This window comes from Carex rostrata, chromosome 32 (genome assembly GCF_964058835.1).
Source record: "Carex rostrata chromosome 32, lpCarRost1.2, whole genome shotgun sequence".
NCBI lineage: Eukaryota > Viridiplantae > Streptophyta > Magnoliopsida > Poales > Cyperaceae > Carex > Carex rostrata.
The window spans coordinates 2,820,312-2,832,856 of NC_135949.1; the positions used below are offsets into that span (position 1 = coordinate 2,820,312).

General features: G+C 33.3%; 1 protein-coding gene across 1 annotated transcript; it reads left to right on the forward strand.

Moving 5' to 3' along the window:
• The first annotated feature begins 1,523 nt into the window (after positions 1-1,523).
• LOC144547851 (putative disease resistance protein RGA4) lies at positions 1,524-7,887 on the forward strand. The gene is made up of 2 exons (XM_078296538.1): positions 1,524-5,336; positions 7,704-7,887. Exon 1 carries the CDS (start codon positions 1,589-1,591, stop codon positions 5,315-5,317), a length of 3,729 nt encoding a protein of 1,242 aa, XP_078152664.1. The 5' UTR covers positions 1,524-1,588; the 3' UTR covers positions 5,318-5,336; positions 7,704-7,887.
• Positions 7,888-12,545: the final 4,658 nt, after the last annotated feature.

Genomic DNA, 12,545 nt, shown 5'->3' on the forward strand with positions numbered 1-12,545 from the left:
TATAGACCTCAAAATCACAATTTTTAGATTTCGAAAAACGATCCACCAATTAACACAACTCAACACATATACCTGAATATAGACCTCAAAATCACAATTTCTAGATTTCGAAAAACGATCCACCAATTAACACAACTCAACACATATACCTGAATATAGACCTCAAAATCACAATTTTTAGATTTCGAAAAACGATCCACCAATTAACACAACTCAACACATATACCTGAATATAGACCTCAAAATCACAATTTTTAGATTTCGAAAAACGATCCACCAATTAACACAGCTCAACACATATACCTGAATATAGACCTCAAAATCACAATTTTTAGATTTCGAAAAACGATCCACCAATTAACACACCTCAACACATATACCTGAATATAGACCTCAAAATCACAATTTTTAGATTTCGAAAAACGATCCACCAATTAACACAACTCAACACATATACCTGAATATAGACCTCAAAATCACAATTTTTAGATTTCGAAAAACAATCCCTATGCTCACAAATTAAATTCTAAAACTGTCCATCTCAAAATAAAAATTCTGCCAAAATTTTAGATAAATTTATAATATCACATGATTGTAATGGATAATTATGTGTTTCTGTAATTTTGAAGGACAAATGTGTAATTATAAATTTTGGAGGGGGAATACATAATATTGAAATTTTTGAGGAGATACATGAAATTCCTCCAAAAATTTAGCAGAGTAGGAGTTAACTCAATCAACTACTGTCACCTGCCTCCCAGTTAGGGGTGTCAATGGGTACGGTACGGGTCGGGTGAAGACATTTTCATACCCATACCCATTAAAATTGATTTTACCCATACCCTACCCATACCCATTAAAAATTGATCTTACCCTACCCTTATCCGTTAATATTATCGGGTAACGAAACGGTAGCGGGTGAATAACGGATAATACTAGTATAATAATTAGTTTTATTATATTTTACAAATTAAACATCAAAAACTTATTCATTTTACATATACATAATTGCATTTCTAATAAAAAAATGTGCAATTAATTCCAACTAAATTATTTTTTATAAAGAATAAAAATTTAAAAATTTGAATATACATTTAAGTGGGTTGGAAATTGAATTGAATATACATTTAAGTAGGTTGAAAATTTAATTGAATATATATTTATATTTTATAATTACCCTATAGAGTAACGGGTACGAAATAGTCATTACCCATATCCTTACCCATTTATTTAACGAAAAAAAAATCTTACTCATACCCATACCCAATAAGCTAACGAAAAAAAAATCTTACCCATACCCGCCTTATCGAATACGATACGGGTCGGGTAAACGGCTAAAAAGGTACCATTGACACCCCTACTCCCAGTCTCCCACTCCACTGGTCCCAGCTCCGATTTTACAAATCGTTTCTATTCTCATTTCTTTCTGCGTTCCGATCAGGTTATTGAGATAGAATTCTAAATCAGTTTCTTGTTTGAGGAAAAAACGGCCGTTCCGATCAGACCCTCAATCAACTACTCTCACCTGCCTCCCACTACTCCACTAGCCAATAATCGTTGGACGAAACTTGCCTGAGACGGATCCACCATGGATCCGGTAACAACCACCGCTGCAATCAGCTGGAGCCTCTCAGCCGCCAGGTGGCTCATTTCCCCTGTGCTAAGTCGGTTGCTGAACAAATTTTTTGATGCACTTGGTGTAGATCTACCTCCAAAGTTCCAGTCTCGAAAGCAAACCCTCCTTTCACAGTTGGAAAAGCTCCAAACCACAATTCTCCCCCAGCTGCTCATCCTGACAGATGCTGCACAGCAGAGCCCCCACCGGTCGTTTCTCGAGAAGTGGCTTCAGAATCTCAAGTCTGCATTCCATGAGGCTGAACATGTGCTCGGTTTAGCCGAGTACCAGCGCCTTGAAAAGGAGGTCAATTCCCTCTTTCCATCTACTTCTAAATTTGATTTAAAGAAATTAAAAAGCAAGCTCCCGGGATTTTCATCTGAGAAGAAAAATCTCATTCAAAGCCTCGAGAATCTGGAAAACATTGTTAATCAAGCCATGGAATTTGTTTCCCTGCTGAGCCTACCAAGTAGCAGTGTTAATAATTCAACTTGGGAACAAAATGAACAGTATAGGGAAACCATTTCTGTTCCGGGTTCCACAGTTATTGGTCGTGAAAAGGACAGGGATGAAATTGTAAAATTGTTGCGGGAGAATTTGCCGGATTCATCTAGTAATGGTAAGTGTTACTCTGTTATAGGAATATGGGGCATGGGTGGGTTGGGGAAGACGACCTTGGCACAGTATGTTTGTGACAATGAGAGAGAAGTCAAGTACTTTGACCGTGTCATATGGGCTCATGTTTCTCAAAAGTTTAGTGTCCACACCATTTTGAAAGCAATTTGGGAGTCCGCTTTTAAGGAGACTTGTCCTAGTTTTGATAAGCTTGAAGGACTACAATCTAAACTTGAAGAGAAATTAAGGGGAGAAAGGTACTTTCTGGTGTTAGATGATGTTTGGTGTGATAAAGGGGTTAGTGAACAGGAACTAGAGCAGCTATTTGTCCCTTTAAGGGCCGGTAAGGGAGGCAGCAAAATATTGGTTACTACTCGGATTGAAGCGGCAGCCAAAGCTTTGGGTGCTGTGAATCCAATCGCATTGCGGGAACTTGATGATGAACAATTCATGTCGCTATTCATCAGTAATGCAATAGGTGATGCACAAATCAGTGACAATCACATGAAGGAAAGGTTACTGTTCATAGGAAAGAAGATTGCGGAAAAATTATGTCGATCACCATTAGCTGCAAAGACTGTGGCCGGGCAGTTACGAAGAAAACTGGACCCGAAGTTTTGGTCATCCATGCTAGAGAAAACCTTGTTACATGATACCATGGGTGCACTTCTTTTGAGCTACCAGCACCTGTCTCCTCCAGTGCAACGATGCTTTGCATTTTGCAGCTTGTTCTCCAAAGGGAAGTTCTTAGATCATGACCATTTGATAAATTTATGGATTGCAGAGGGCTTCATAGAAGCAGAGGGTACTAACGAACATATGAAGGATATTGCTAGTTGGTATATTTCAGAGTTAATTTCTAGCTCTTTCTTTCAGGTTGACAAAGAAGGTAGTAAATGTTACACTATGCATGACCTTATGCATGATCTAGCTAAACATGTTTCTGAAAGTGAATGTTTTATAATTGAAGAGAACGACAAAAAGGAGATTCCTAAGCAAACACGCCATATATCTGTTGTGAATCATATGATCGGTGAGTATGTGGAGAAAATATGCAAACTAGAAGATCTCTGCACATTGGTTGTTCGCAGATCATTTTTACCTGATATCAGTTTGAAAGAAGTGGACCTTGATGCTCTTTTTACGAAGTCGAGCAAATTATATGTAGTAGATATACAAGGGGCTATTGTTGAAAGATTTCCTAAATCTGCGGTTCAGTTGAGAAACCTACGGTACCTTAAATTTGTGACAACTGAAGAAGATGCCATTCCTGAATCATTAAATAGGCTTTACCAATTACGTGTGTTATCTATTTCGAAGTCATGGTCCTATGGTGATAGGCTTACTGCGATCCCCTATGTTGGGAGGCTAATGTTACTTCAAGATTTGAGGGTATTTCATGTTAAAATAAGAAGGGGATTTGAACTGAAACAATTGGAGCACCTCAGAGATCTTTTTGGATCGTTATCTATTTATGATCTCCAAAATGTTGAAAGTAAGGAAGACGCCTATCAAGCAAAGTTATCTGAGAAAAAGGGCATCCAGAATTTATACTTTTTTTGGGATTATGGAAGTGAAGATGTCATGAGAAAAGTTGATGTTGATATCCTAGAGGGTCTTTGTCCACCACCTGAAATAGAAGCTGTGACTATTAAAGGATACAGTGGTGAGAAGTTTCCCAGTTGGATTTTAAAAAATCATGATAACATTATTCATCTCAAGCATCTTGAACTTTCTAACTGTCCTAGGTTGAAGATTTGGGAACCTCTTCCCTTAAATTTAACTCGATTAAAAATTTCCCGTTGTCTCTCTCTTGCTTTTGTGTTGAAAGAAGATTTAGAGATGGTAACGTCAATAAGGAACACAATAGTATCCCAAATTGTGAATTTCTTGGAGAATTCGGTTGACAGACATGAAAATAGCTGTGTTAAATTTCTTGGAGAAATGATGCTGGGTGGTCATACAGGTGATCAAACATATACAACCACTTTGAATGATCTGAAAAAATTCATAGAGAAAAGGTTAGACCTTATTTCCGAACTTAAAGACACATATTATGAGCTATCCCTGCCTGTTACACTGATGAAACTTTCAATAAAATCATGCTTTATCACAGACAAAATCTTAGCACGGTCTTTGCAAGTTCTTACCACTCTGAGCCACCTAAAGTTAGAGGATATCATAACTATCACATGTATAGCTAAAGAGGTGCTTAGTTCCTTGACCAGTCTCATGGTTCTCAAAATCAGAGGATGCCTGCTGCTTACCTCAATTGGTGGTTTGGACGCTCATAGCACCCTTGTGGAATTTACAATCAAATGCTGCCCCGTCCTCACCTTTGAGATACCAGGTGTTGCAAACAGCAGTAACACTGTGGAAATAACATCAGCATCATTAGCCAGGAGGAAAACTAAATCTAGTATTCTAAAAGATGTTTCACTCAGGGGCTGTCTGCCTCCGGATGGTTTGTTGCAGGATCTAGTATCCCTAGAAAACTTAGTGATTGGGGATTGCCCAACTATAGTAAATCTTCAAATCAGTCATTTGAAGTTGCTCGTTTACCTAGTAATAGAGTATTGTCCAAACATAGTTTCACTAAGGGGTTTAAATGAATTGAACAATCTTAAAAGTTTGGGGGTGGTTGGGTGTGAGAAGCTCAAATGCTATTCAGATGCTGATAAGGTGCCCAAGTTGAAGTGGCTTTCCATCAGCAGATGGTCACTGGCTGAACAACTTGTCTCAAGGGATGGATTGTCTTCTTTGGTTTCTCTAGAACTTCGGGGGTCACAGCAAGAGTACTTTTCTCAAGAAGAATTTGAGGTGTTTCACTGTCTCTCTTCCCTTACAGGAATTTTGTTTCGTGACTGTAAAATGCGCATGTTGCCCAATCTTTTGTGCCTTCATTCTCTCCGAGATCTGTTTATCAATGGCTGTAAAAATCTGACTTCTCTCCAAGAACTGCCACCATCAGTCCAGTTCATTAATATCAGAGACTGCAATGAAGTGTTCACAAGGAGTTGCAAAGATCCGAGTGATCCAAACTGCCATAAGATTTCGCACATCCCTGAAAAGTTTATTCGGCAATAGAGCCAACAGCCATGAGAAGGTACTTTAATCTGCTTTATCGTAATGTTATTTATGGACCTGCCAAATATTTCAGCTAATGCATCTTGGTTGCATATTCTCGAGGCAAAAATCTGTTTCACTTATACTAGATTTTGGTGTTCTGCATATCACTTTTGGTATTATTAAGTGCTAAAGCACTGTGTTTAAAATTTCAGTAAAAACAAACATATACATGACTTAAATCGACCTCATATAATTCTGAATTTTTTTCATAAACCATTATTAATAAATCAAAAATTAGGAAACCAATATGATTACTTTTTTTTTTTGAAAAATCACAAGGACTGGACCGTTCGTTCGGTCTCCAAAATTTCCTTTTCCTAGACCTAACGGGCCATTCGGTCTCAACTTTTTTTTTTTCATTTTTTTCAGTTTTTCATGCGGCCGTTTGTGTGGCCATCTGCGTAAGGTTAATTTCTGGAGACTAAATGGGCCATTCGGTCTCCATGTATATATATATTTTTCACTTCTGTTCATTTTTGTTCAACAAAGTTCGAATATTTATTACTGTTTTCATCATTTTTGCAACCGATTTTTGTTTGTTTCCTATGACTTTTTGTAAATAATTTCAACGTAAAGATAAAATAAACTTTTTAATTTTTTTAAAGAAATAATTATTTGTAGTTTGACTGAATAAGTGTTATTATTGGCCCGACAATTTTAATTACAAATAAATAAATATTTCAACAATTACTACATGCATCTACACTAAAAAAAAATACATGCACATAAACCATGTATCGACATAAACCATAAATAAATAATTCAAAAATTACTACACGCATCTACACTAGAAAAAACTTGTACATAAACCATGCATCTACATAAACCATAAATAAATAATTCAGAAATTACGACATGCATCTACACTAAAAAAAACTACATGCACATAAACCATGCATCTACATAAACCATGTAAATAAAAAAAATCATTAAACAATTACTACATGCATCTACATTAACCATTTATATTACTAAAAAAATTACACATAAACCATTTATTTTATACTACATGCAAATAAATTACTACATAAATCATTTATTTATACTACATGCAAACTACATACAAATAAATTACTAGATAAACCATTTATTTATACTACAATTACTACATAAACTATTTATACTACTAAAAAAAATTACGTATAAATCATTTTCTTATACTACAATTACAACATAAATCATTTATACTACTAAAAAAAAATATACATAAACTAGTTATACTACATAAACTATTTATTCATAATTTCTGATTATTTATCAAAAATAAAAGAATTAAATACATAACCTAACGAAACTTGTAGATCTGAAACTCTTCTTGTTCTCATTTTAAAATTATACAAACCTATGTAATTATAATAGAAATTACATAAACTTTAAGAGTTCAAAAAAAAAAAATTGAATGACGAAGAAAGCAAGAGGAAGAATGAAGGAAGAAAAAAATTGGGGAAGTGCGACGCAGAGAAGGGAGAAGAGGAGTTGTCGGGTTAAAAAAATTAAATAAACATGGAGACTGAACGGAGCATTTGCTCTGGGGAAAAACATCTGGGGAAAAAAACATAGGAAGGGATCTTTTGTGGCCACAGATGGAAAAAAATGAAAAAAAAACTGAAAAAAATGAAAAAAAAAAGTTGAGACCGAATGGTCCATTCGTCTGGAAAAAGGGAATTTTGGAGACTGAACGGACGGTCCGGTCCTTGTGATTTTTTAAAAAAAAAAGCAATCATATTGGTTTCCTAATTTTTGATTTATTAATTATGGTTTATGAAAAAATTCTATAATTCTCTAAGCAGCAATTATAAAATAGTAAAATATGGAAAATAAGATGGAAGGATGTACAAGAAACTTGAATAATTCAATTGGGGAGAATGGGTATGCAGCAGGTAATACAGTTTGAAAGTTTCAACTGGTACAATTAGGTATAGAGCTGAAAAGGTTTTCAAATTTAAGATTTTAAACACTGGTAGTTAGCCCCCTTATGCTCAAAAGCTTTCACATAGTCTGCCACAGATCCTTTGCTATAAATAGCTAATATTTTAGGTGTTAATGTGTTATAGCAATACTGGTGCTTCTGAGTAATGTAATCTACATTGCTGTTTTATTGTGATCCCTGCGAGTTCTAGGTGACAGTAATTAAATAAAATGATTTATGCTTCACATAAATTATAAGAATCATTTGACACACCAAACAATTACAAAATTAAGATGTTCTTTTTGAAACCTCATATCAATTGAAACTATGAAATCCTTATGGTGTTCTCTTTCTTTTTGATTGGATAATTTTTTATATTGGTGATACACTGCTCCTACATACATTAACCAGCAACAGTTTATTCAACTATTGCAGTTTTATGATAAGAGTTTCAACCATGCTTGTATAAAAGAAGTGGAGAAAAGATGATTAACAAGAGCTTCCTTTGGCTTTTATGATCTCCTGCATTGTGTTTGTTGTTTTATTAAACAAAAAGAAAAAAAAATGATAAAAAAGAAAAAGGAAAAAAAAAAGAAAAAAGAAAAAGACAAAAAAAAGATGGAAGTTGAAGCTTGTGTTGTGATTTTTGTGAATCCATGTATCTGCTTCAAAAAACAGTTTATGTTGTTGTTGGGTTGTGTTAGTTTTTATTTCCTTGTACTCTCAGAATTGGCTATAAGTTCTAATTCTGTTGTATTGCTGGAGTATGATAGAGAAGAAATAAATCCTTGTAAAATGTTTAACTCAATTGATAAATAAATCTGGGTGGGAAGGGAGTTCTCGGGAGTGTGTTGTTCTCTGTGTGCATGAATTTTGTCAGGTTGTTTTTGAGTTTTCTGAACTATTACAATTAGTAGATGCTATCTAGTTTAGTTTGATATTCTGAACTATTCGGGATGCATTTTCTTTGGTGTCCTTCTACGGCAACGAAGAATAAATAGGAAAAGAAAAGAAATCTGGAGATCAGTTTCTGTATGATGTAAACATGTAAAGCTGGGAATAAGTTGGAAAAGGAAGGGTCTTGCTCAATTTTCAAGGATTTAAAAAAAAAAAAATGCAACTAATGCTGGTACATGAGTGGAACTGAAATAAGAATATTACGTAGGTTATTATGTGTAGTGATCATACTATGTTTTCTTTTCTACCGGAATAAAGCCTAAAGATATAATAATAAGGGTTTGTCTATAGTTCATCAAAATTATTTTGATTGCAGTACAGTAATTGATTTTAATAAAATCTGACCTTTAATCCCTTATCTCCAGACTCCAAATTGTTAAGGGTATAACTGTCATTTTCCCTGACTCACTCTCTCTTTCCCAACACTGACACCCCTCTCTTCCGTTCTCTCTCTCTCCTCTTTATCATCCAACATTCAGCAACTCATCATCCTCCATTATTCTACCTAATAAAAGCAATCAAGCATTAACCCCCAAGAAAAGCAAATTGAAATCCAATGTACCAATTGAGAAGTCTGATTTGCGTATTCTGAAAGCTTAACCCCCAAGGAGCAGAGTCGAGTATTCGAAATGATTCCTTATCTTTATTAAAAACTCTGAGGTTAAGGTACCCATGATTGTCTTTATATAAAATCAACAAACGAAGATTTCTAAGACTAGGAAAAAATGTTTACACATAAGACAGATACAATTTTTGAAAAACAATCATTAAATAAATTAAAGTTTTTGATTTTTTTCAAAATTAGATACATTTTTTTATAAATTAAATGTACTAGAAGAATCACAATATTTTATGGATTACCTAGAAATAACTTTTGAACTGGGATCAATAACTCAAAATCTAATTATTTTTATTTTTTTTCCAATAGGACATAAAGAAATATATTAATTTTTTTTACAATCACGAAAAATCCGGCCTGAAAAATTTTGATCCGGGTTATTTGTTACAGTCTTTCTAATAAATCAAATTATATTGTATTCCATCTATTTTCAAAGAAATATATTCATCATTTCTAATATTTTAATACAAAAAATAAAAAATAATAAAAAATTTCTGTTTTCAAAAAAATAAAAGAAGCAAAATGCACAAATCCGGTTAACCATTAACCGGATTTGTTGTTTTTGAGTCCGAGCAACTGTTAACCGGAAATTTGTCCCAAATCCGGTTATTGAATAACCGGTTTGGGTAGTTTTCGAAATCTAATCGGGATTTGGATATTTTTTAAAATTTTATTTATTTTTTGGATATTAATAAAAAAATCGGCTGTAACTGTAATGAATTCTATTATCTCAATCGTCTGATTAAAAAAATAAATGGTTACGATTTAGTTTAATTTTATTGTACTATAGTCAAATTAACTTTGCTGTACTATAGACAGGCTGTCAGTCTCTAATAATAAACAAATAATACGAATGTACGGTTGTGATTTTGTAAACAAAGCCAGGGAGCGTTTGGTCCATCTAGAAATCTTAAGACGCCAAAAAAAAGCTGCATATGAATCGACACATGAAACATGAGTGAGGCTTTGGTACTATGCATACATCATATTGTCCTATGCTATAGATTTAAATTTTCAATTTGAAAATTCTAATAGTAGATTCAAATCGTTCAACATGATCTTCATAGAAATATGTATTTGTAAACTAAATTTTATATTTTTTAGAAATTTTTTTTTTAAATGGATAGAAAATAACTTGATCTCAAAATTCTGAACCATCCAAAAACAGTGTTTTATATCCATTTAAAAAAATAATAAAAAAAATGTAAAATTTAGTTTACAAGCACATTCATATGAAAATCATGTTGAATGGTTCAGATCGACCGCTATCATTTTGAAGACCAAAATATTAATACATAGTACAGACCAATCTGCACTATGCATAGTAACATAGCCTCACTAACGAAAAATTATACAACTTTGAAATGGACATGATTCATATATAAATATGTGATCAGATTCATTTATGATTTAAATTACATCAAGTGACTTCAAATTTCAACCGTAACTTAATTAGACATCGAGTCTTTACAGAATTCTATTAAATAAGATAGTGTTATTATTGGAGAATTTTACAAAACGTCCGTTCTTCAAAAATTATCAAACAAAATATCTTATTTCTAATTTTTTTGACAAAATGTCCTTATAAATTCTAATTTTCCTCATCCTTTTCTTCCCTCCCATGGAATAAATATTTTGCACGAATCTCAAAGCTCAAATAATACTGCCCCATGCGCTATCCCCGAATAGGCACCTCGGTCACGCAAAATATGAGATATTTGAATTCGTATCTCTGCATTAACTCAAAAAAGAATCTTTTAAGTTGATGCATCTGGACCGTCCTATTTGCTTTAATATCCGTGCAAACTAAATCCACACTAATATTAAAGAGCTTTTGAATTATTATCGGCGGTCGGATTAGCTCCCTTTAAAATCAAACGGCCGAGATGCTATTTTGAGTTAATGCAGACGATGCGAACTAAGGAATCTCACAGGATACCACGTACGGAACAATTTTTGGGTATCACTGATTTTGTATGATCATTGGCACAGGTCACATAATACTTACTAACCGGTGTATTATCCATGATTGACCTTTATTTATTATTTAATTACAAAAACTTGCATGTATTACTTATATTGATCCCCTATAGATGCACAGCTCTAAACTTTAGTCCACTAATACATGATATTGAAAATAACAATTAACGGGCCATAAACTCCAATGGAAGATCAAGATAATAGTGAAATTCATCAGTCAACAACTTCTTTAGCCAAATACGACACCAAAATGTGAGGTACGAATATTAAAGGACGTGGGACGGTAATAAAATATTGAGTTACCTTTGGGGAACCGAATTCGATAGGAGGTCAAAAAAAGGGGAATTCCATGTATCCCCCTCAAAAACTTCAATATTACATATGTCCCCCTCAAAAGTTTATAATTACATATTTATCCTTCAAAATCATCAAAACTCACATATATACCCAATTTATCAAATTTTTCATTAATATTAAATTCATCGACCTTCTAAATTCATAATTTCCATTTTACCGTTAAGAACAAAATGAATTAATAGAAGCTTCTACTATATCCTTCATCCCATATTAAAAAACAAAACCTAGAACGGTTTCCCGGAAATCATTTCCATGCTAAAAGGAGATCGCTCCTTAATGGATTGTTGTTTGGCATACAAATTTCAAAAACAAATAGCTTCTTAGAGCAACAAACAAATTTCAAATAATAATAAATAAAACACACTAATCTAAAGCATACAAAATTGTAGTATGACAAACATGACATACAAAACAGATTTCAATATATTTAAAATAAAATTTTCCACCCAGCATAAATTATTTCAGATACTTGATATGCAGTAACAAGAGGTGTCAGATTCTTACAAGTAGTACTGACACATGAATTTACAGAATATGGAATTGCATCAAATCAAACCTAATGAGCATATAAAGTTTAGACCCACTGATATGTATCTTATAAATAAGTAGGTTAAACTTTTAATGGCTAAACAAGCAATTCTTTTGATAAACAAACAAAAATTCAACAAGCAGTTATATTGGCTTTTCAATTTTAATTTCAGTAGTTTAGAACAACCGTAAGAATGGGTTATGAGAAGAAAATGCAAAAAACATGTATATTTTTACTTCTATATATGTATACATGAACAATCAATAATATATGTGCATTCTCCATATTAAACTTTGAAATGACTAAAATGAAACCATTCAAAATCATTCAGAATCATAATTAAGCTTGCATATATTCATCTACTGAATAGATAAACAATTCCATTCAACTTGCCATATCATATTCCCACACCGATTCACCAATTAACACAACTCAACACAAATACCTGAATATAGACCTCAAAATCACAATTTTTAGATTTCGAAAAACAATCCCTATGCTCACAAATTAAATTCTAAACCTGTCCATCTCAAAATAAAAATTCCGCCAAAACTTTAGATAAATGTGAGTTTCTGTAATTTTGAAGGAAAAAAATGTAATTATAAATTTTTGAGGCGGAATACAAAATATTGAAGTTTTTGAGGGGGATACATGAAATTCCTCCAAAAATTTAGCAGTAGGAGTCAACTCAATCAACTACTCTCACCTGCCTCCCAGTCTCCCACTCCACTAGTCCCAGCTCCAATTTTACAAATCGTTTTACTCTCGTTTCTTTCTGCGTTCCGATCAGGTTATTGAGATAGAATTCCAATCAGACCCTCAATCAACTACTCTC